Below are 26,893 nucleotides of genomic sequence, written 5' to 3'. Positions count from 1 at the left end.
TTGAATTATATATAAGAGGGGAATAACTAATAAACTATTGCTCCCTAAGATGATGTCTATGCAATCATGGATGGCCTGATATTGGGGAATTCAAGTGAGATAAAAAATGGTGTTGATGGTTTGTAATGAAAAGGCTAATTAAGAGTAAGTATTTAGCGATGATGTGAAAGACATGATTATCAATAGAAAGATAAGTACAAGAAGGTCGTTGGAATAGGGGACATTACACTTAACGACGAGTAGCTGTCAGCTCCCAAGTTGTTAATGTAGGATAGTTCTTTATGATGATAAGTATTGTTCTGCAATAATGATGATCTTTGAACTGTAGAAGTATATCACATTTATTGATTTCGATGTATATCTTCCCATCACCGAAAGCATATATATATATATATCTTGTATATGGATCGATTATATTGGATTGAGTTAGCAAGTGAACACTAACTAATCGTGACCTTTCATTATTAAGAGTCATGACCAAACATTATTGCAGAACAATACTTATCATCATAAAGAACTGTCCTACATTAACACAAGTCAACCAGCAAAGAAGCAAAAATTAGTAGAATTACCTTTGGAACAGAAGTAAAAAGATTCACTCTAAGAAGATAGAAAAGGAAAATAAAATATGTTGCCCTCTCGCCCCAACTTATAAATAAATGGCTAAAAATTGTGAGATTGAAATGTTTCTTAGCTGAAAATTCTTGTAGCACAAAACTTCAAGGTATTATTTGAGCTCGTAGATAAGTTTGCTTAGAGATGATTATTCTACCATTGTTTCTCCTCATTTACCTACCAAGAAAACCTGACACACTACGTCATATTAACTATTTTTTTTAATCCCAGTGCTGCTCTTTTGAAATGCACATTGATAAAACGCCCTATTCTACTACATTTAATGCAGTAAAAGCCCACGGAAAAACTTGTCTTCAAGCTAAAGAGTTTAAACTAAATAGCAGTCTTGATCAAAATATTTTAATTCTGATTTCCAATAGTTCTGTTATCGCAGAGTGTCACTCCATTTGACAGCATCAAAATTAGAAAGATGAACAGTAATGTCTGCTGCGCTCTACACTGATCCTGTCTATCTCAAATAAAAATATATTTGTCACAATAATATTTTAATAAAATACATTTGTAAAACAGTCCTTAAGCTATGTTACCAGATTTGTCCCTGGAAGCCTGGTAGTCGAGTTTGATTCACTGGTAATTCGGATCCTTGTCAAATTCACCCAAAATTCAGCCACAGAGCTCTAAATTCTGTCAGCTGGGCCCATGCAGAATTTGGAGGAATTTGAAACAAATGTGTCACTCAATGGCAGAACCCTAGCCAACTTTGGGCTAAAAAACAATTTTTTTAACTTTTTTTTTTTTTAAATTGCATTGTTGTCTTGCATTTTGTCACCACAAAATGTCGGTAACAGCACAAAACTTTTCCAAGCTAGTTACACGTTTCTCTAAGCTTGAATTTGATATTTAATTGTTTAATGTTGATCGATTGATCCATTTCAATTCAAATATCAAATTGCTTTACCGAAGGCCTTCATCAAGTCTTTTTTGTTTTGCCTTCTGTCGAGCCTTTGCTTGATTTTTGAAACCTTCATCATCTGTTCTTTTCTTTTGAGTTTGCGTTTGTTTGTTTTTAGTCCTTTGGTTTTGCTCATGTCATGCCTTTCATTTTTCCCTTCAATTCAATCTAACTTAGAGGTTAATCGGAGTTGTCAATCAAGAGTTATGTCTGTTTTAGTGCCTCAAAAATGGACATTTTAGGTGCAACAGTACGAATTAAAAATATGATGTTATATTTTCAATTTAGCATTCACTTTTTGAAAAATATAACTTATATTCACTTTTTGTTATGTTTTTAAGTTACTTTAACTTTAAATTTATAACTTAAAGTGACTATAGTGCACTTTATGTTATAATTTTAAGTTGAGTTACTTTTTAATTTTTCACTTAAAGTAACTATATAATTATATCATTTCATTTTAATTTTTGGTTTAAAAAATCAAATATTTATATAAATGTTACTTTAAAAAGATGTTTATGTATTATATTTCATAATATGATAAATAAATATTGTTTATGACCTATGTTGTAACATTTTTATAATTTTAAGTGAATTAAATGACTTAAAGTCTTCATAAGTGGACATTTTGTATGCAATAACATGTAAAATCCATCAAAAGTGAACTTTTTACATGTCACTACATATAAAATTTGCTTTGGTGGACCTTTTTTATGTCATTACATCAAAAGTTCATCATAACTGGACCTTTTCAATGCTATGGCATGAAAAATGAAGTTTTATGTCTAAACATCTAAAAGGAGAATTGCATTTCAAAATATACTTCCTCCTCCAAAAGCTCTGATTTTACCTATAAGCATATTTTAAAATGTGTATACGACCCAGAAAGGTCCAATTTTAACTTGTTGCATATTTTAAAACATGCTATGCACCCAAAAAGGTCTGATTTTGATCAAAGACATGTTTTAAAATGTGTTGTGCCCTCCAAAAAGTCTGATTTTGAAAGAATGCATGCATTTGCTCTCTAAGAACCCGATTTTGCTCATTGTGAGAGATTTACTTGGTGGATTTGCATGAAATCTTCTCCATTAAAGGCGTTTTTACTTGGAAACGTAAATACCATTGAAGCTTTTCATGACAGAATCTTCTCAACATGTTCCTATGCCTTCAGTAGTACAGACTGAATCTTGCTTAGTCACTACGGATATACAATTTGGACCAATGCCAATGGTCTCCACTGTGCCTGCTTCTTTGGATGAAAGTTTCGGCCTACCTACATGGTTGAGTAAAATAACAACAAAGAGAAGGAAAGTGGTTGTTCCTCCTGACAATCTTCTTGTTAAGAAGACTAAATCCAAATCTTTGAAAGATAAAATTGTTTCCAGAATTTTGGTTGATTCTAATAAAACCAAATTTGTTGAGGTTGTTGAGCCCTTGGTAGATAAACTTGTTGAGGAACTTACTCGTTCTGATTACAAGTTTACTAAGGTTGAAATTGGAAAGCAATCACGTTTGAGTTGCTTGCAAAATGCTCAAGATGCATTGGCTAATGTATCAAAGAACAATCATGAGCTTTGGGAAAAGAGGACCCAACTGAAATAGGAGGTCTCTCGTTTAAATGAGGTTATCCAGAAACAATCTTCTTAGAATGTTGTTGTTATGTCTCAAACGTCTAAAGAGAGAAGGTTGATTGAAAACGCCAAGTCTTGGATACAAGAAATCATTTCTGAAGGAGTTTGAGCCATTACAGAGACATTTGCAATTCTTAGGCATGTCAAAGAGATGAATGAAATGGAGCAAAACTTAATTTCTTCTTTGACTCGACAAGCAGATAACTTGAAGGAAATCCTTGATGATTGGGATGAAATGGTCAATTTCGATTTGGATGCCTTCGTTTCATGTGACATTCTTTCGTCATGTGAAATGTTCTTCAGATTTCAAGGGCTCATTGGTTACAAGGAGGAGACATTAGGGAAGCTGATCACAAAGTTGCAAGTGGCCTTTGGAGATCGTCAAGCAGTCAAAACAAGTGTTACTTGTGATTTGAAACAAATGAGATGTCATGTTATTGATGAATATGGTAATCTTATTGCAGCAAAGATAGTAAATTCAGAATATACCAACAGGATCAATGCTGATGTAGATTCTGATGATTTTGGTTCACATACGATGAACAAGTTTGTTTTGTATAAATCTTTGACAAAACACTTGCTAGATACTACGGCAACAAGTTCCAAAGTTGTGCAATCAGCATATGAAAATGCAATAAGAGTTGAAGCTATATCGAAGACTATGGAAATTGTTGATCTTCCCACATTGCGTGACATCATTGTCAAATTCAAAGCACTGAGAAACAATCTCTAAGATTGTGGTTTTGTTTTTATTTCTTATTAGTAGTTGTAAAGAATGCATTACATGAAAAAGCATAATTACATATAATGTGAGTTACATGTATGTAAAAGAATGTAATGCAAGTTGCATGTGCGAGTTGCATGTAACCCTTTATTTTCTCTTGTAGTTAGACTAGGTCAAAGTTGATTGAGTTGCTCCCACTTTTTCCTCCACCTTTTTCTCAACTCCTTTGCCTATATAAAAGAGTCCCCCCTCATTGTAAAATCATCATCTTTATGCAAAAGAGCTCTGGAGAAATTGTGCCAACAGAACTTTGTTTGTGTAAGCACTATTTTGAGAGAAAGTGAATAGAAAGGAGCACTTGAGACTTAACTTTGATTAAGTGAGATTGTTATTTATGTGAATTGTAAGCTTTGTCTATAATTCATCCAAGTTGTCTTTGATTCCTATTATCTTGTGTTATTGGTAATTGTATCTCGTGAATTAAATAGAAAAGAGTTAAAAAGCAATTGAAGCCAGAGCTCTAACGAGAAGCAATTGTGAAAGTGTATATCTAGAAGCTTTGCCTGTAGCTTATATTTTCTTCCTAATTCGCAAAATAGCTAAATATTCTTACTTTTAGGAATCTTTGTGCCCTAATTGTAAAGTTTTTCCATATAGAAATACGCCCGGACTTAGAGCCAAACCAGTACATTTTTAGCTAGCCTTTGAGTTAGTAAAGGTTTATCGGTATCATTGTTTCCAACTCTTGATATAAGTGTAGTTAGAGATTCACCTTGCCTATTACTTGCTCCCTAAGTAAGTGGATTCTTTCTTGAAAGATAAGAAGAAAGGATATTGGTAACACCCATTATAAAACCTCTCGACTTCTTGCTTACCTTGAGTTGATCCAAGGAATGGTGAGAAGGAGGAGCCTTCCTTTTAAGGTAGGAGAGACTCGGTCTCACATGCTGTAACTGGTCATCCTATTTTGCGACCGGATTTTTACCCAAAACTGTCGGTTGCAAAATATCCACCCAACATGCCTAATTTTATTAACAAATGATCAAAGAGATCATTATAAAGAATTTACAAGGTAGTAAGAATAGAAAGTTTCTAATAAGAAATTCAAGAAACGGTCTAATCTACATAGATTTACAAATATACAAAAGATGACCATTAAAGTAATAAAACAATAATATTCTAACACTCTTCATCTAAAAATACCTCAATTACCTTTTGAAACTCATCTTTCAGCTCTTCTATAGAGACATCACTTGCATTGTCTTTCTTCTGAAGTTCACACTTGATGTCTGTAAACTCCTCGATTATATCCACTAACATTCTATTGCAATCCCATGGGAGCCTGATTTGTTCCTTGATATTTTGTTTGAGGAAGGTGTCATCCATTTGATGCTCTCCCTCCACATTATACATCCATCATCATTTGCATTTTGGGGAATCTTCTCTGCTACAGCCTTATCCATACCCATATCTATAATTTCTTTAAATTCCAGATCAGTTTGTATCAATACAATCTCTTCTTGCTTTGTGCCTAATTATTTCAGTGTTGACAGCATTTCTTATCAAAATCAGATCATACAAATTCTTCTAGGTCTCTCAATAAAAGGGTTCCCTTTATCTTTTAGATTTCTTACCCATTCTTTTGTAGTCCCATCAAAACAGTTGCCCACTTGCACCTTATTCACCACATATAAGTATTTCCCAACCTTAGAATTTGAGACAAAAGAAGCTTCTGATTAATTGAACAGTTGGGCAGAAGGATCCACTAATGACTTCAAACAACTAATGAACTGCTCCACAATTTTCTTCAGTTCATTTTTATCTTGTCCATCTTTTTATTTCCTTCTTAACAGTCTAAAAGCGGACAGCTACGAGTTATGGACATCTCCATCCCTGCTTGGAGGTCCTAAGGCCATCTAGACAAATTACAGTCAGCTTCAGTAGGCTGACTGGAAATTTTCTACACCGATGGATGTGCAATTTCAACAAACAAAATCTCAAAATTTCCATCTTCAATGAGCCTAGAATTAGCCTTCAACTTCTTTTGGTCTGGAGGACCTTTGAAGATGTTGTCTCACTAGGTTATTCACCTGCGGACTGACTGGCGTAGTTTTTCTCTTTTTAGTCAGGGTATTCTCCAACTATGATGGAGAATTAGTACCTCTGTTTTCTCTGGACATGGCACATGCTTTTAAAAAATTTGCCCACTTTGGATGTGTAAGTGAAGGCCACTTTCAGATCAGCAATAAGCTGAATCAATGAGCTTTTATTGCATGTAAATTATGTTGAATGCTGAAAAAAGCACCTTGTAGCTTTTATTCTCATTCCATGCATAGCTAATGAAGAACTAGGAGAAGAAAAATCAAGTGCTCTTTTGAAAGTTGGGGTTTTGGATACACTTTGTAAAAGAAAAGGAAGCCTTACCCTGTTGGGGGATCTTACCAGGTGCACCAGATGCATTTTGGAAAGAATCTTGCATGAGAATGGAGGAGGCAACATCTATTATCTATATCTCTTTCTTGTTCATCTGCTTCCCCCTTCCCTTTATCTTTCTCATTCTCTTTATCCTTTTTGTTATCACTTTGCTCATCTACATTGTGGTCTTAGGTGAGCCATCCCCACAAGTTTTTTCTGGAACATTTTCCTTATCGGCTGGCTGATGTCCAGCTCCAGTTCCTTCTGAAGCGGCATTATGTTGGGCAGATGCTGATGTTGTAGTTGATGAGGTAAATCCCTGACTGGCTAGGGTTGGCCTAACCTCCTACTTTCTGGTCTCCTCCTGTATACACTTTGGAGGTTTTCACTTTCTTTTCGGCCAGCCAAATGCAAGTCCATTTCAGGACCACTGCACTTCCAATCCATAGATCTTTATGCTCTTGTAATCTCCAATCAATTGGTACAAGACGTTGAGTTCAAATATGATTAAATAAAGTGGATCAATCAAGTTTCATTTATAATCTTATATACCATCAATACTCCAACCTAGATTGGAAGTAACAAATTGTCTCAGAACTATTCTCATCCAATCCCTCTTCCTTCCCTCATAATCTGTAATGTCCCCTTCTTGGCTAGAACTCCTTCTCCCACTATGGTAAATGATTATGAATTGAGAAGAGTGATGGTAGACAATGAAATATCAATGCAAAACAATATGTATTTAATACAGAATGATAAGTGCATATTCTATGAGGCCAATAATGCCAAAGCAGTATCTGATATGCTGATGTGTTACATAAAATGTAACATTATTTGTTACTACTTAGAGTGATAAACAGATTGCACAGGCAATCGATGCTGATGCTTACTGTTTCTGATAAATATGTTTAATACATGCAATGTCCAAAGGAGATCTCACTTACAGCGATATGAGTTGTTGTGCCTAATTTATAAATATGATCTTGCAGTGATAACAGCGTTGTTTCTGATCTTATCAATAATTTCATGCAATGTTTTGGATGGCATCTCTGATTGATTCTTTATGTGCTTGCAACAGGTGTCCTGTAAAAGCAGATTGCTCTAAACAGAGCCAATCTTGGGATATAAAGAAATAAGATAATATGTTTTCAATGTTCCTCAAGTGATCTGTTTCTGATAAATATGTTTAATACATGCAATGTCCGAAGGAGATATCACTTACAGCGATATGAGTTGTTGTACCTGATTAATTTATATGATCTTGCAATGATAACAGCACTGTTTCTGATCTTATCAATAATTTCATGCAATGTTTTATGGATGGCATCTCTGATTGATTCTTTTTGTGCTTGCACCAGGTATCCTGTAAAGGCAGATTGCCCTAAACAGAGCCAATCTTGGGATATAAACAAATACGATAATATGTTTTCGATGTTCCTCAAGTGATCATTATTCTCTAATATACTACGTACCCCTGGGATGCGTCCCCAGCGAAAAAGCCCAAGTTTCCGAGACGGAGACATCCCCAGGACGGGAGGACGGGTATGGGACGTCCCCCCACCATTCCCAAAATGCCAAGAATTACAAGTGACATTTCCAGTACTCAAGGACTCCCTAGCAAAAAAAAAGGGGACAGCTAGCCGTCCTCGATACAGAAAAGGGACGTCCAGATGTCCCCCGACCGTACCGGGGACGATCGGCCATCCCCTATTCGTTTTATGCAAAAAATAAAATAAAAAAGTCAACCAACAAACATGAAAAAAATGCTTCCAACTTGGTCGCCCAGGTGGGCCCCACCCCTCCAAATGCCCTAAAAGGTTAAAAGAGACCACATTTTGGTTGTTTTGTCATTTGTTTGGTTTTGGTAGTGAAGTTTGAGTGTGTTGCAGCTGGCTAAGGTTTTTATTTTGCAAGAAGAGGAGGTGATTTTTTTGTTTCCAAGAGCTTGAGCAGGGGTTTGAGGTTCCATTTTGTGCACCAAGTATGAAACTCTTTATGCTTCCCTTTCCATTTTTTTAATAGATAGATTTGCAGTTTGAAAAGTCTGATTTTTTTTTAAAAATTTCCTTGTTTCAACTCATATTTCCATTGCATATTTAAATCTCAAAACAAAGCACAATGAGCAACAATGGGAGTACAAGTAGTAGTGGTGATGAGGAAGAAAATGTGGTTGGGGGTGATGTTGCCAATAATGGGACTAGGAAAAGAGCTGAAAAATTTTGCAAAAGGTCCTTTCAATAGAAAAAAACCTCTTTTCCAATATGTCACACCTAGGCCAAAAGATAAAAAGAATTCAGGAGGGACTAGGGTGTGGGTTTGTCATGTTTTTCTTGATGATTTTAGGGGCAGCTATACAAGGGTGAAGCCACACTTTTTAGGTGTTGCATGCCATGGAGTCAAAGCTAGTCCTAACTTGATTGATGAACAAAGATTAGAATGTCAAAAATTGCACAGAGGCTGAAATGGAGGGGCAAAAAATGACAGTGACATCACCATCTATTCCGTCACAATTATCTACGCATATATCATCCCCCATTGGTACTAGTGGCGCCCTACTAAGTCTAGAGGGAAGAGAAAGATGAGTAGTGGTGATAAGGGCTTGGTGGAAAATATGTTTATTACACAGGCAAAGGAAAAGTGGGAGGTATCCATTTGTAGATTCTTTGTTGCTAATGGTATCCCATATCATGCAGCCCATTCCACTTAAATTAAACAAATGGTGAAAGATATATTGAATATGAATCCCTCATTTGTACACCCTGGTGAGCATAAGCTATGAACCACCATCCTAGATGAAGAGTACTCAAGGGTTGCTTTGTTGTTTGAGGATATGAAACGCACTAGGGTTAGGACGGGCTACTCTATTGTGATGGATGGGTGGACCGATGTTAGACTTCGGCCACTCATCAATATCATTGTCACATCCCCTGTTGGCTCTTATTTTTTGAAAGCCATAGATTGCTCAGGAAAAAAGGATGCAAAATTCCATTTCACCATTTTGAGAAATGCTATAGAGGACATTGGGTCGGCTAGTGTAGTACAGGTTATCACAAATTCAACACCTATGTGCAAATCAACCAGTTTGATGATAGAGGGTGCTTATAGGCACATCTTTTGGACCCCTTGTTGTGTTCATGCATTGAAGGATATAGGGAAGATTGCATGGGTGAAACAGACGGTGTTAAAAGCTAGAGAAGTGCAATTTATATGCAACCACCACACTTCATTTGCTCTACTCAAGTCCTTCTCTAAGGACTTCCTCAAACTAGCCGAGACAAGGTATGTCGATTTTAATTATAGGTTACTTTTAGTTTGTTTTTAGTTTATTTTTATTTATAATTGTTATAAAATTCCATGTGATGTTTTTAATCATTAATGTTTAACTTTATTTTAATTTATAATTGTCTCTATATGTATTGCACAGATTTCATCTTGATGGAGAGGATGATTGAGGTGTACGAGGCCCTTCAAATGATGGTGGTGAATCCAAAGTGGGGACGATGGTCCAATTCTAAGTCCTCTGAAGGAAAAGCGGTGAAGCAAAGGATCCTTGATGAGAGCTGGTGGTCCACAATGAGGTAAGTTGTTGATTTTAAAATTTAATGTTAGTCTTTTGCTTACTGATTTTCATACTACCAGTCTTTAAAATTTTATAATTCTAATTTTGATTTTAATTTTTGTGTGCATCTTGCAGATATATTTGCTCTATCATAGCACCCATTGTAAATGTCATTAGATATGTTAATATTGACGCTCCTAGTTTGGGAGAGATATATGAGACTATTGACAGCATGTTGGGGAAGATGAAGAGAATTGTTGCAACAAAGGATCCTACATTGGGTTTTTATGAAGAGCATATTACGCCTATTGTGATGTGGAGGTAGAACATAATAAGTACCCCGCTTCATATGGCAGCTTTTGCTCTAAATCCCAAACGATATGCACAGTTGGGTGGAAGGGGCCTCCCATGTGATGATCCTAAGATATTGGATGGCTTCACAAGAGCCATTGATAAGATGTATTCAGCTCAAGAGGCCTCTACTCTTCATGCACAGTTTCTTGACTTCACCAACCTTCGTGGCCCAAACTTAAGTAAGCCAAAAGCAACGTTGTATACAGTGATTTTGGCACAAAGAGATCCTATTGGATGGTGGACCTAGCATGGGAGAGATACACCCAAGTTAAAAACAGGTCACTCGCCTCCTTGCACAGGTTCCTAGTTCCTCAATTGCAGAGAGGAATTGGTCCACATATTCATTTATCCACTCCATCAAGAGGAACAGACTTACCTCTAAAGGAGCAGAGAAGTTAGTGACAATGCATAATGCTCTTCGACTTGCAGATCGTCAAACTCCAGAGTATAGGCAGACACCAGCTTTGTGGTGGGATGTTGAGCCTAAGGATGTGGCCCAGATAGATGAGGATGACACAGCACCAGGAATGATCGAGGTTCCATTAGATGATACTACACTTCCTGTGGAGGATAATACTGAGGACTCTAGTTTTGATGTCATGGAGGCAAAGGTTGAATAGGAGCAGCAATCTACTTCATGATTCTATGTTTTGTTTTCTATGTTGAACTTGAACATGATGATGATACATTGATACTTTATGGCAGCCCTCTAGCCTTTGGGCATATTTATATTTTCAGATTTTTATGATATTGTTTCACTGTTAAACTTCTATTTAAATATTTTTGTTCACATATTGATATGCATATTGACAATTGAGTACTGAAATCGATTATTATTTCCTAGATGGCATTCAACTATTGTATGTTAAGGTTCTATAATGTTTAAATGACATGCTTTGTCCTTAATTTCATATAAATGACATGTATAGTTGCAAACTTCAGTGTATATTTTAAAATTTCCTTATATATATATAGCTGTCCCTGTTTGCCATCCCCCCCATCCCCAAAATCGCAAAAAACATTTGCCGCCCCAGAAACTTGTCCTACCGTCCCTGTCCCAAAAACTCAAGGGAACATAGGTTATTAGCAACTTAAATCACTCTTAACTAATGATGTCATCCATGCTCATTAGATTGATTAATAACATTAGTCTTCATACTTATGAGAACAATTCATACTTCTCCATTGTTGATTGGCACTTATCATATTCGTTGTTATAATTACTAACAAATGTAAATGCTTTCGTAAGTGGTGTCTTCATTTACTTGGGGGCGCTTACTATATAGCCTCGGTTAGAAGACTTGTAATCACAACATTGCCATTCAACTAAGCTCATGCATCATTAATCTCTCCTTTCCGAATATTGTTTTTGTGTGAGCAAATATCAACTATTGCCACTAAGGAATTGTACCATTGTTTTATACCCATACTATAAACTTGTTAATAAAGGTTTAACGTTGATATCAATAAGTTTCGATATTTATTATAACTTATTAAATGCTATATCCTTTAGGCTCTACATTGGGGAAATTACAATCTCCCCCTCTTGAAAGATGCTTGCCCACAATACATCGCTTGCTTGATGTTATTGAGCTCGTTATGCAAGTCATTCAATCCCCAAAGTTATAGCAACAATGTTTCTTAATGTAGATAGGTTGCTTATTTGGCAATTGTCCTATAGTGTTTGACCTTAAGGCAATTCATTCATTGTTCCCTACGCTCTGCGCAAAGATCTATTTTGATGATCTTAAACTCGTATCTATTATTGAATATCTAGTTTTCATAAATCTTGGAGCTCCCCCTATAAATTGAATTTCAAGTCATCTTCATGAGTGTACACTTTGTTGTTGTTGTGCAACATTGAATTTGATAAGTTGCTTCTTATGCCCAAGTGGTAAACGCCTCTATGGAAATCTTCGGAAGTTTGTTTAAGGCCTAAACTCATGGACTTGATCTTCATTGATAATAAACGAGCATTATTCAACCAAAGAATCAAAGTCCTTGTATCTCTCAAATGTTAAAAGGAAAATTCCAAATCTGAATTGCAATATCATTAAGTTTGATTGAAATAAGTTTAGTGATGATATTGCTCAAGCTTGCCATATTATTCTGGGCAGATCTCAATGTTTTCTTGATTGAAGATGCACCTGGATCCCAAAATTTGTTTTCATCCTTGGTGTGATTTTAGATCAACCTCATCATTCTGTTCAAAAAGTGAATCACTATATGTCTTGTCCATTTCAACTTCTAACAAGGAATTATGAATAAGTCAAGACTGATCTTGAATTCTTCCAACTCTTCTCTATCTGATTTCTTTAGGTAACTTTCCAAGTCACCTTTATTTCTTTTGTTATGATTCGTGGTTCCATGATTTGTACGTGTTCTTCTACCTTTATTTACCATTTGTATTTCATCTTCCCATACTATTTATGTCAACTTCACTTGTTTATCAACTCCAAGATGATGAAGTGGGATACATGACAAGACATGACTTTTGGTTTACTTGAAGTAGAAGCATTATTTATCTCATTCACAACTATGGATGAAAGAAAGTCATGGTTGATATCTTTTAACAATTCCACATAGCCTAAATTATGATTTATTGCTTCAACCTCTCTTACACCATCTCCTAAGCATGATCCTTATGATGATGTGAGGTCATCCTCATCGTATTGTGACTCCATGTACTTGATCTATTTGTGATACATGACAAGTCAATAGCCTCTTTTTTCTTTCCTTGCACTTGTGGTGTTTGATATTCATCTCTCACTTTGTCATCTTCTGGGGTTTCATGTTTTGCAATTATACATTCTTTTGACGTAACCACTTCCAATGCCTCTCTTTTAGGTGAGGACTGGATGGGTGAGACTCCTAGTGCAATTGTTTTATTACAATTTCACCACATGTTCCTTAAGGTGTCTTTCGATCTTTACTATCCCTTCTTACGTTTGAATGTCGACTTCTTTGCTCCTTAGGTAGGCACTTATATCCATGATCAACGCAATCCTCTATAGACATATCTCATTAAAGACTACTATTTAACCAATCATGCCAAATTGATCATGTAGATCTACTAATATAGGCTCGCTACTTTCTTTCCTTTCAACTTCAGATAGGAATGTGTGTGTAGGTGACTTGGAATTTGTTGGAGGAGTTGGCATGAATTGCTTTTGTTACCTCATTTGTTGCTATTCTTGTATATGAATGTTAGCTTTCTCAACAATTGATTCAGTTTTCCTTCGTGTTTCTTTGCTCCATCGTGCATGCCCTTGTTGAGTTCTTCATTTTCTCGTTTTTTAAGCTCCTTGTTAAATTAGTTCCTTAATTGTCTCCATCTTCATAATTCACTAATTCAGAAATATGTTCCCCACTAGCTGGCAAGCTCGTTAGCTCTGATACCAATTGTAATGTCTCCTTTTTGGATAAAATGGGACTGGACTTCAATCTCCCTACTTACACTACATTTAATGATTGTAAATTGAAAATAGTAATGGTAGACAATGAATGCAAAACAATATATATTTAATAGAGAATGATAATTGCATAATCTGATAAATGTCTATGAGGCCAATAATGGCAATTGCAGTATCTGATATGCTGATGTGTTACATAAAATGTGACATCTTATACCACTAACAGTGATAAACAGATTGCACAGGCAATCAATGTTGACACTTGCTGTTTGTGATAAAGATGTTAATACATGCAACATCTGAAGGAGATATCGCTTACAGATATATGAGGTGTTGTCTCTGATTTATGAATATATTCTTGCAGTGATAGCAGTGACGTTTCTGATCTTATCAATAATTTCATGTAATTGTTATATAAATGCCAACTCTGACTGATTCTTTCTGTGCTTGCACGAGGTGTGCTGTAAAGGCAGATTGCTCTAAACCCTGCCAATCTTGGAACATAAACAAATAAGAAATATGGCTTCAATGATTATCAAGTGATCATTCTTCTCCAATATAAATATCTTCTTCAGCAAACGGATGTGTCCCTTGGATGTCCCAAAGATGTGTCTATTCATAATCGCCTCTTTCCACACACTAATTGCACCTTTCCATGAGGATGATGATTATCAATTGGACTTCCTAATCACTGTCATTAAAGAGTCTATCCATAATGTTAATCACATTGCTTCGTGGTGGTTATAATTTAGATAACAATAATTGTTAGTCATTGATTGCACTCGTGCCTCTTTGTATGTGGTATCTTCATAACCTTAATCAAGTGGATGGATGTTGGTTATTAGCAACTTAATCGATGTTAGTTAATGATGTCGTCCATGCTCTCTAGATTGATCAATAACAGTAGTCTTTAGACTGATGAGAACCATTGACACTTCTCCATAGCTTAGCGGCACTTATCATATTCGTTGTTATAATCACCATCATATGTAATTGCTTCTGCAAGTGGTGTCTTCATTTATTTGGGAGTGCTTACCATATAGCCTTAGTTAGAAGACATGTAATCACAACATTGCCATTCAACTAATCTGACACGTCATTAATCTCTTTTTTCTGAATATTTGTTTCTGTGTGAGTAGATGTTGACTGCTGCCACTAATAAATTGTTTTATACCCATACTATAAATTTTTCAATAAATAGTCAAGGCTGATATTAATAAGTTTCAATCTTTGATTAAAACTTATTAAATCCTATATTGTTTAGGCTCTTAACTGGGGACATTACATAAGCATCCACAATATCAGCCCAATAATATTTCACATATGAAATGTGCTGAAAAAAGGGACCAATTTTTCTTGAAATCTCATTTCATAAGTAGAGGTAGTGTACTTCACCAAGTTCCTTTCAATGTTGAGGGCATCTGATTGAGATTCAAGGAGCTGATACCCAAGTCCAATGGGGAATGGGATTTCAACCTTCTTTCTTTCTGCACACCTCTTATTGACCTCTGAAACTTGCATACAGATCTCTATCAAAACGAATTTATCTTCTGCATATTTCGGCAACTTATGAGGTAGCCCATCATAACCCCCAACACTAATTTAAGTAAATCTCTGGAACTAAATGAAGTGGCTGCCATAATGATTTACCAACTAAATAGCCTCAAGAGAGATCCTCTGGCCTATATCTCCTTACAGCTCCCTCAACAACCTCATGGTGCACACATCGTTTACTCTTCTGAATTTATGACAATGTTTCTCCAATTGAAGGTCGTAATAATAGTTGAAAATCTAAATATGATTGTCAAAATCTTCTACTAGTCTAAGCCCTGACCATGGTCTTCTTCAGGCCAATGCATAGAAAAGGTATGAGGATATATAGCAAAACCTAATAAGGACAAAACTGAAAATCATAGAATGGAGCCCATCACAAATTAGGCTTGCCCAATCCAAATATTGTTTTCCAGCAGAAATGATTTGTACAAAAATTAACATCCGTTCTTCAAGCTCATGGGCATTTATGTTACCTCTACACCTATGCAATAATATCATAATACCTACAATTTCCCCTTTGAAATGTGATTCGAGCAGATTTTTAGGTAGCTGAGACCTGCCCTTTTTGGGCATTGCTAACCATTCTCTAGCAATTATGTTCCTGTAATATCCTTTCTTTTCACTGAAATGCCCTTGTGAAGGGGGGAAGTCAAAGTCAAGATAATCTTCTCTTTCACGCAGTCTGAAACTACTACTAGCTGTGGCCCTATCTAGAGTTATTAACAATTTGTCATCATTTCTTTTGATTTGTCCCGTATCAAGATTGTAATGGTTGATACAAGCAACACCAAACCAATGCATTGCACAGCTAATAGGAATGCAGCAGCTTCAAGGATGCTGCTCTCCACAAACCTGGGTGATAGGATGTCAGTCTAGCCTTTCACCCACTACCAATGTTCATCCAGGTTGATGTGCCCTAACCTCATATCTCGCATCTAGGGCAACCTGCAATCTAAACTAGAGAAATGTTCATAGCCTGCATTTATACTCCATTTCCACCAAATTTGGCTCAAAAACATAGTCTTCAAATTCTGATAATGGCCAAGGCAAATTCACGTTAGATTTCCTTGGTTTTAGCTTTGATTTCTTTAAAAAAAGAATGCTCAATATAAGCGATAGAGGCTATTGCTAGGTAAGTGTTGTCACAAAAGCTTGCACCCTTGCCCAAAGTCTTACCTAAGGACAGCCTCATGAAACATGGAAACAACCTCCCAGTTGTGGGACTTGAACTATGAGGTTGAATCTCCGGAGAAGGTCGGCTTCCTCTACTATTAGAATACACCTAAACTATTCTTGAAGAGAAAAAGGAGAAGGAATACATGAAAGATGCACCAAAATAGGGTGTCCAGATCAGTCTCTGCCCATACATGCACAATGTTATTATCATGACAGTCTAAAGATATACGGATTCAACTATGCTTTAATCTATAAACTACACACAGATCAAGCAACCATGTGATCGACACAAAGAAGATGCTTCATTTTAATCATTCACGGGTCAAAAAGATACAGAAAGTGCAGATTACAGAGATTTGCAGTACGTCGAAGAGAGGCAAGCAAATTTGCATAGTACAACGATGGTCGAAAGAGATAAGGCAAGAAGTCATATAACTCAAAGGCAACAAGGAATTTACAGTAGCATGCCAAGGGAGTACTAAAGAAACAAACAAAAAAGTACAATGTTTGCCTTTATAGTGCAAGTATAACTTGGGTGACTTCCCTCATAAGACAAAATTCAACCACTACAATCCAATCTCTAGAGGAGAATCACTGTAAAAACCAAAAAATCTAACATTTACGTAAATCTATGTATGCAAGGATCACTTCTTCACCAAAAAAATCCCTGAGAGGTCAGGAATGACAGTTATTTAATATCTGACTGAATGAATGGATCAACAAATGGCGATGGAGTATCTCGTTGCACTTATCAAGCCTAAGGATCAATGAAAGTGGTTGCTGGAAATCGGAAAGATCGTTCAAGGAAATGCTTCTGCTGCTACTGACATCCAACTCGATCACGATCTTTAGTCAACTGAGATTTAGTCATTAATTCTGCTATGTGGACCAAACATTTCTTATTGATATCCCAACCTGTCAGCATCCAATCTTTATGCCTTGCATTCAACTATCCACAATCGCATCCTCGCCACCACTTTCCCTGAATGACTATCTCTGCTTACGAAACCACGATTTGTTGGTCATCACAGCCTTGCCACCTTGAACTAGCATTATTGACTGACCTTTGCAACCAAGCAAAACAAAGGGAATCGCTTGATCACAACTTGAAGCTTAACTGCCTCTCAATCTGCAGCGATCATGCGCTGGTCGTAGATCAGAAGGATCTAACGGTGTAGGATATAATTTGGACTTGCTTTGCCACATCGTCACAACTCAAACTATGGCATGTTAACATGACCATGCGATTGGGCAAAATCAAAGCAAAACGCACCTTCCTTAGTCAATGCTCGACCGCCCACGACCATGCGAATCGCACAATCACAACTTAAATTATTAAGGCAAAACATGAAACAGCAAATAATGATTTAGGGTTTTATCACTTTGTGCACTTCCTCGATGACCATTAAAACTGATCTTTATTTGAATTTGATTTTTTGGCGGGAGGCAATTTTGGACTAATAATAACCAAGAGTGAATACTTACTCATTTGATGTCTGAGGTGCCACTCTAAGAGAGGACTTCTCTTTAGTTGTTGGTGGAATTTCCCTTCAACTTTGCTTCCAATGCTCTCCAAACCTCAAACTCCCATTTGCATTTGCTTTCAAAATGAGCAATTTCAATGTTTTCAACTTTATTATACCCTTTCATTTATTTTACCCACATCGGCTTTGATTGTCATTAATGCAGGTTAGCCTCATTTGCTTGCACTAATTTTGAAATTTGCCTTATAAAAAGAAGTCAAGAACTCTATCAGAGTTTGATAGAGGTTTCAAAACCTCTCTTGTTTCTTTGCCTAGTTCTTTTTATACTTAATCCTTTTTTGGCCTTTGGTATGCATTGAGAACCTTTGGGGGCTTTAGTTATATGTCAGGGATCAACCAAGTTGTGGAAACCTCATCGGCCTGTGAGGGGGTTATCACAAACCTTAAAACATCCATCCTTAATTATTCATTGCCTTTTCACAATGTGCTTTTGGGAGTTGTGACTTCTGTTTTGGAGCCTGACAAGGTCATGGGAACCTTGTCGACTCCTACCATTAGTTTCAAAACTAAGTTTTTTGCCACTTTTTGAAGCAAGACTTTATATTTTGAAAACTTTTATTTTGAAGCAAAACTCCTCGGAAAACCACTTAGTTGAGAAAACCTCAGCAGCTCATAAAAAGGTTTTGGGAGTCTATCCTAGGGCCGACATTTTTTTAAAAAAGACATTCTTGGGATGCGACAAAGAGCTCATAGGGTCCAAGGCAGATTGTGAAAACATCGTATTCTAAACCAAGACTAAAGTCTGTTGAAGATTGTAGCTGCAATAAAGATCTTTATCTCTGGTTTTAGAAATATGGTCGTTATAACCATTATGGTCACCTTCAACTAAAGAGGACATTTGTGATAATAATTGAGATAATATTAAATGTACTAACATGTGCCATATGTCATGTGTAGAGGCATGCATTTGGAAATATGAAGAGACTTGTTTTGAGAATTTCATGAGACCTTCCGTTGGGAATTGAAGAGTCTCTCAAACTCTATATGTTTGTATGATTACTTTGTGTATGTACACATCAAGCAAAAGTTTTGTACTTGAACATTTTATGATCAATAAAGTGATATTTTGGGTATGTGGCTAAGTTTTCCCCTTCAAGTGAAAGGGTTCCCAGGATAATCTTGTGCGTTTCTTGTATCTATTTTGTTCTTTCGTGTTGCTGTTTATCTTTCTAACCTGGGCAAAACTTAACATGGTATCAAAGCGAGGTTGATAACAGCAATTTAGGAAGTTTCATTTGTATAGAACAACCTTTTCTCTTAGTAACTTCAGTTTTCGTTATATATTGCTTTCTTCATGCTATGACATGTCTTTGGTCACCTTGTCTATCATAGATTAAAATTTCTGATCAGGGTATGGCATTCGATGCTTGAGTTATTCTAGAGAAAATATGTATTCCGAAATGCGTTCTCAGATGGTTTAGTAAGCCTCTACTTGTATCTTTGTGTTTGGCCTCTAAGGCACATTATTCTGCTAGAACGTGGTAGATTATGCATGGCTTCCAGTCCCATTTTTATAAGGGCCCATCTGATAATCGCAAAGAGTGGCCAAAGAGTGTCGAGGTGAAATCTCTGATAAATCCATTTGGTAACGTTAGTTCTGTTCCTTACTGTGCTCGAAGTCGGAGATAGCCACAATTTGCTTCATAATTTCTCTTCAAATTCGCCATGATGCACACAATTTCAAACTGCTAGTGGCAAATTTGTTTTGCCGGGAACCATTTACTCACCGCGAGGTGCCAGCTGAAAAGGCTGAACACTAACAGAAACCAAGTAATCCCTCTGAATTTTTCTAGCACATGCCCATCGTGGCCCGCCCTGCTGACTCTAGCGTGGGTATAACAATAAGCAAACAACATGGTATTTTGGTTGTGTGGCTGGGTTTTTCCCTTCAAGTGAAAGGGTTTCCCCAAGATAATCTTGTGTGTCTCTTGTATCTATTTTGTTCTTCCATAATGCTGTTTTTCTTTATAACCTGGGCAAAACTTAGCATGGTATCAGAGTGAGGTTGATATAAGCAATTTACAAAGGTTCTTTTGTATAGAACTAAGTTGCCGAATTGGGAATGGGAAGGGATATGGGAACTGAAGAAATTTTTGTAAGGGGTTGGGTATGTTTTTGGTGCGTTCATACACATATATACGTATGTATACACACATATATGCATATGTATGTATGTATGTATGTGTGCGTGTATATGTATGTGTGAGTAGATAAGTTCAGAGTTTGCTAATAAGCAGTCTAGGTCTTGAGAATATCTAAAAGATCAAACTAGAATCACTAAACATTTCAGCATTTAAAAACAGAATTCCCAGATGTGTACCACAGGAGATTCGTTTCAGAATCAGATTTCAATATGTTTCATATCCAGAAACACCAAGAAAAGTCTCATGATTCAGCAACTTAGGTATAGAACAACCTTTGCTCTTAGCAACTTCAGTTTTCGTTACATATTGTTTTCTTCATGCTATGGCATGTCTCTGTCCACCTCGTCTATCATAAATTAAAGTTTTTGATCGGGGTATGGCATTCAATGCTTGAGTTATTTTAGAGGAAATCTGTATTCCAAAATGTGCTCTCAGATGGTTTAGTAAGCCTCTACTTGTATCTCTGTGTTTGGCATCTAAGGCATGTTATTAGGCTAGAACGTGGTAGATTATGCATGGCTTCCAGTCCCATTTTTATTAGGGCCCATCTGGTAAAATGGCAAAGAATGGCCAAAGAGTGCCAAGGTGAAATCATTGATAAATCCATTTGGTAACGTTTGGTCTGTTCCTTACATTGCCCGAAGTCGGAGATAGACATGATTTGCTTCATAAGTTCTCATCAAATTCGCCATGATGCACACGTTCTCAAACTGCAAGTGGCAAATTTGCCTTACCGGGAACCATTTACTCACCATGAGCTGCCAGCTGAAAAGACCAAACACCAACAGAAAACAAGTAAACCCTCTGAATTTTTCTAGCACATGCCCATCGTTACCTGCTGGCTCCAGCCTGGATACAACAATAAGCCAACAACAATGCCTGACTTAATGAAAATTAATTAGGTGCTTTTCAAAGGACTTGATATAATTTTGACACCATGAGATGACTTCTAAAAACCCTGGACGTTGACTTGGCCAATTAAAAAACAGAATTATGGTTTTTGAAATAGGGTCCTAAAAACCAAGGCAGCAGATGGCAATAGACATTTTACATCAGCCATACAATTATTCCACTTACAAGCATTCTTGGAGTGTATCTGAACATATCTATTCTAAAAAATACAACCACTTGAGCCAAAAGCAAATGAATGATTTGGTCTTCAACATGCAACAACCTTTATCTCCACCTTAAGAAAATCTAATGCTAGAAATTTAAATGCCAAGAAACTTTAATATATTTTAATGGTAATGAATAACTTGACTTTCTTGATTATGATCATTGATTCTAAGTAGTTTAGATTCAGTTGATTCAATTTGCTAGCATATGCTAGTGAGTGGACAACTTATGTGTTGCTCATCTCCAGTAATGTCAAATATGATCAACCAACTAATCCTAAATCAAAATGGATCACAGCCAAGGAAGAGCCCACATTTAATGCAGATGATTTGGCTATCTTTTATTAATTGTGAGCATAGTCATCTAAGGGAGAACGGGGATCCAAGGGCATTGACTTCCACTTCAAAAATCTGTAATCTAGGAGCTGTAGAAGCCAATTGTGTTATTGACTTTTCCTTGTACTCTTAAGACAAAAAAACTGATAGGTATCAAGAACTTGAGATTTAATGAAAACATTGATCTTTACTTATGCTACTACACATTTAAGCTTTGAATTTTGTTTCCTTTCCGTGCACCATATTTGGCACAAAACAATGATTGCAGTTATCTGTTCATGTTTTATGAGTATTTTATCATTTTTTTAACTGCCAGTTTTCAACTGTTTTAGAATTGTGTAATTGAGTTCCATTTGCACTTTCCGTGTGACATGCCAATGTCACACAAATGGAATGCTACTATAGTTTTGCATATTTCAGAAAATAATGAATTGTTATAAAAAGTCATAATATGGAATATCATACTGTATATAAGAATACGATCTGAAGGTAAGACATGAAAATGGAAATTTGGAAAAAAAATGGTATATGACTGCTAACAATGCATAAATGAAACAATAGGCTAACTATTTTGTTTTCCAATGGAAAGTAAATGCCATTGCAAAGAAAGAGCTTCCTCGCGATCAATACAGGGGAACATTTTCAGTGCAATTATGCCCTTAGACATGGCTTTATCTGGAAAAAGCCAGCTTGATTCCATTGTTTATGTCTGCTTAACTTCATAAGATAAGGGAGCATACTTATATTGTAGAGGCAAAGACACACAGAGACCATGGTACTCTACCTGTAATTTTACCTAAGAAGCCTAAACTGAATCAAGGTACACACTTTGTCGTTAGAATTACACAGTCAGACTAATTTTATAATAAAACAGGGTACTAGATTGGAAGTTTATTGGAAAAGCTTTAATTCTCCATAAAGACCCCAAATTGCTTTAATTATTGGACCCCAACACAGTTATTATGTATCCTTGCTTAAGATCCTTAACAATTGCCATAAATGAACACATCCAGAATGCCCCTACCCATAAAAACAAAGCTAGCCATAATCCACATGAATAATTAGAGTTTATTTTATTTTCGAATGCTTTCAAGACTTCTCAACATTTCAGTTGAAGTTCATTGCAGAATTTCATTGTTTTGTATTTCTTATTCTTTTCTTGGATTCTTGACTTGACTCGGTAAGGCATTTGGCTTGCACTTATCCATTCATACTAACATTTAGATTTTAAGGGAAGGAAATAAGAAGTTTTAATTTATGGATACAATGTACAACCAAATCAAATGGAATGCCACATCGTGAAACTTATTGGCACGTTTCAATGCGTCTTGAAGACCAAATTAGTATTAGGGACATTCAAAAAAGACGCTGTCATCATCACCATCACCAACAAACAAAGAATACGTTGTCATCGCCACCATCATCAACATAGACAAAAAGATTTATAAAGGAAAATAAACATAACGCAACCTTTTTCGTTGTATCTGAAGCTCTTTCTGCTATTGATTTCCGTGGGCCTGGCGTTACTTGGTTACCCTGCTTCAACTTGTTGAGGCCAAGGTCATCTATCATATTCCCAACAACTTCCTTGGAAACTAAGTCTTTGGGATGTAGCAAATTTCCAGCCAAAAGTCCAATTTGGTGACGTGCTTTGGCCATAAGTTCTCTTTCAATCTCTGTGGGGGGTCTGCCTGCCCTCATCTGTGCCATTCCAGAAAGAATTAGCACCACCTCCGCTGCCTGCTTTATGCTCATATCAACTGAAGATAAGCTCAAACTTGCGCCCCTTTCCCCGCTTGATTTTAGTCTTTTCGCCAAATGATGTTCATTTTCTTCTTTTTCTTTCCTCCCTTCATTTTCTTCTTCTTTTTCCTTGTCTTCCTTTTCGTCTTCTTCTACCTTGTCTTCCCTTTTTTCATTCGCGTCCTCCTTCAAAATGGGTTTATCAGGGGAGACCTTGGCCAGCTCGGGGGCTTCTGACTCGTTGACAATACCATCTACATCTGTCATATTCACATCCTCTGTCCCTGTCTCAAAATCACCGCCCATTCCGTCCACATTGAACACAACCCAATTATTTCAGTGGCTACACAACACGCCTGCTGAGCTACTCGTGAGCTATTGCCCAGAAACGAAGTCTGGCAGCTAACTCAATTTTCCTCCTCTTTCAGTACCTGCATTCCAGCAATTAGCATTTTCACCTAATTGGCAGAAAGAGAGGTACCCACAAGCCAGTGGGATCTTGTAATATCAGCGATTGTACAATTTGAATGTGAGATGCATCACCTTTCTTTGGCGCCTCCTCTCTCGCAAGTCCGTCGTTTCTTTTCTTATCAATCTAATCATATGAAGTGGATCGTCAATCTCCCGCTCCTCCTCACTTGCTCTGCATATATATTTAGCTATTTTATTGGAATAATTCGCATCGGTACAAAGCTTAAGCTTATGCTTGGGCGGAAATATGTTACGAAGTAACTAGTTCATGGCGGATCGATGATTTCTGATGTGTGTCTTAATGGAAGAAAAACAAGGAAAATGAGGTTTTGTGGGAGATATTTAGGGCTTCCCACGCCTAGGGGATGGGGTCTAATCCTTTGTTGAATTCCACCCCCTCTTTCTCTATTGTCTACATCTTCATACCAATTGTTCAATAAATTAAAAGTCTCATAAATAATTGTTACTAATATTAATTTGTAAAACTTTAAATGAAATTATGTGAAAGCTTGGTAATTAGTGCTTTCATCACACTTTTGAAAGCATTTTTAAAAAATATTTTATTAAAAAAAAAAAAATTAAAAATAGTTAATTGAGATTGACCATTTTGTTAAAATTTGTGTGTTTAAGGTTCTTACATGAATAGACCTAACATTAGTTTAGTAGTCACTTCTCTAGTTACATCATTTGTAGATAATTTCCTTAAATTCTTTAAACTTAAATCAAAGTGGTCAAAGAGATTTGCCCATCCCATAAATTTGTGCTAGCAACAATTGCATGGAAAAGTTTGATGCCAATATAAGTGATAACATAAAATTCACACGTGAGTTATAAGTGATAACATAAAATTCACACGTGAGTTAAGGCATTTTTCAAAAAGATGGGTGGTCCACTTACTAACATAATTATACTAAAAAGGTAAAGCATCCAAATCTTTGTTATCGTGCTATATTACATTATCATCTATAATATAAAATGGGTTTTTGAAATTCTTGTTGTTAAGAGTTTTTTAAATGTGTGGTATGATGTTTTACAATTAAATAGATAAAATAAAAAGGATGGTTAGGGATGATATTTATTTGAAATCAAATTAATTGTTTTGTATACTTTAGTTTTCTTAATCAAGTCTTACCTCTACTTGATCTATTTAAAAGGTTTGGCAATATATTTGTCACTTCTTATAATGAGAGAAAATGGATGCAATTTTTCCACTTCGTCTATTTGGTAGGACAAATGTATCTTTTATTGGGAACAATCCTTTGCTTTAAGGTTTATAAAATAGTTCTCTTTAAAAAAAATGAAGGAATAATTATTATTAGAGTTTTTTAAAATTGTGATCTTAAAATCAATTTAAATATCAATTCTTGAGGTAGTTGAATAGATTATTAGAGTTTTTAAAAGGTGTAATGTGAAGAATCTTCGTAGGAAATCAATTTAACTTGTCTTGCCCAGTGGCAACTAATAAGGGTGGATAGATAAAATCTTTTATTTATCATTTTTCTCAATCAAGACACGACCTCCTCTTCAGTCTATTTAAAGGCTCGGCAACATATTTGTCATTTCATAAAATGGAGAGAAAATTATCTTCGACATGAATTTAGCTTCTTTGCCACATTTATTTGATGAAACAAACATATACTTTATTAGGATCGACCCCCCACTCTAAGGTTTACAAAATAGCCATATTTCATGTTTAAAAGTGAGTCTATAATGTTGGATCCCTTTAGGATTTTCATTTGATGAGCTAATTACCATTGTATATTGTTAAATCGCATTCGGTTTGAGCAACAAATATAAAAATCGTGTATCTCTTATTGTAAGAATTTGGCCTAGGCCAAAATTCACCCAAGAACTAAGAACTCAAACACAAGCACAATAGTAGACCAAGAGAGAGAGTATGATCAGAATGACGATATATTCATTCAATATGCCATATATGCCATATCAGAGTACACTAGGAGTGCCTGTATATAAAGGCCTTTGGAGAGCCTCTAGAATGCATAGAAGTCAGCATCATGATAAGTCATACAACCAGGCACATGTCCACCAGATATGGGTTATCCTCCATTAAACACGGAAGTAAGTGCAATGATGTGAGGATAAGCCTACAATGGTGTAGCATGCAAATCAGTGGTGTAGAAAACATGTGCTAAATTAGGAGTGCGAATAACTGTGTTGTCTACATGACAACTCAGTGAATGATGCAAACTCCAGTGTTGTAGACACGTGCTGAAATAGAGTTGCATACTTCTATGAGAGTACACAAACTCCTAAGTGTCTCACCTAAATAAAATGATAAAATAATGCATTAACCTAAGTAAACTTAAGTAAGTGTAAATAGTAATTACTTATTTACACCAACAACCCCCCCTTAAGTGCAACTTAGGGGAATGCCCTTAAGCTCACAAAAACTAGGATGCAATGCATAATGGGTCCTGGCTACAAGGTCATGTTAGGTACCCATGTACATAATGATATGCAATCTCTCATATAGTGGAGAAAGAGGGAAAACCTCATGGGAAAAATCCTCCCCCAAAAAAAGAGATGAAACGATGTATGGATGGATGGAGCAATCAAGACCACCACCACCCCCCCCCCCCCCACCCACCTGCCCCCTCATTACGACATACATCTAGTATATACATAAGAGAATGATGAGAAGAGGAAGAGAGACTGGATAGGCTCCCCCCCCACAAAGAAGAATGTCTACCAGTGACAGCTCCAAGGAAGAAGATGATCCAAGACTGCAAAATGGTGTTCCTCCCCTTAAGAAAAAACAAGGCCAAAGGTACAAATGAGACACTTTCGTTGTGCGTGGAAAGAATCCCATAGGTAAGTGATGTCTCTGAAACCTACTCAATTGATGAAAAACCCTATCTCAAAGAATTGTTTGTCTTTGCAACTGATGAAGAACCCTTCTACAACTATTGCTCACAAGTATCCACAATCATTTCAACCTATAACGATTGATCATGTAGAGAATGAACAAGAGAGCAGATGGAGCCCTCGTGACAACTGAAGAAGGTGCTACAACATCAAGAAGAAGAGGCAGATCATCAATATTGTCCCCCAAATCTATCATTGGAGTTGGACCTAGAAGATTTGATGTACCATGTTGTGTTGGACCTGTCACTATGGCTATGTATGCATGTGGACTAAACTAATGTAGTGACCTCTCGTTGTAAC

General features: G+C 36.3%; 1 protein-coding gene across 3 annotated transcripts in view; it reads right to left on the bottom strand.

Moving 5' to 3' along the window:
• LOC149566621 (uncharacterized) overlaps nucleotides 1-24,112 on the bottom strand; it is a 178,126-nt gene extending 154,014 nt beyond the window's left edge. Inside the window, exons 1-2 of one of the 3 annotated variants that reach the window (XM_089819924.1) lie at nucleotides 23,780-24,106; nucleotides 22,964-23,667 (exon numbers count right to left, since the gene is read on the bottom strand). In XM_089819924.1, coding sequence (XP_089676050.1) covers nucleotides 22,964-23,542 — 579 coding nt within the window. In that variant the 5' untranslated portion in view covers nucleotides 23,543-23,667; nucleotides 23,780-24,106. Of the gene's footprint in view, nucleotides 1-22,963 lie in introns of all 3 variants that reach the window. The other 2 variants (XM_089819925.1, XM_089819926.1) reach the window with 2 other exon arrangements.
• Nucleotides 24,113-26,893: the final 2,781 nt, after the last annotated feature.

This window comes from Cupressus sempervirens, chromosome 3 (assembly GCF_028749045.1).
Source record: "Cupressus sempervirens isolate cs-2001-9-10 chromosome 3, ASM2874904v1, whole genome shotgun sequence".
NCBI lineage: Eukaryota > Viridiplantae > Streptophyta > Pinopsida > Cupressales > Cupressaceae > Cupressus > Cupressus sempervirens.
This window is presented reverse-complemented; position numbering and strand designations above follow the sequence as displayed.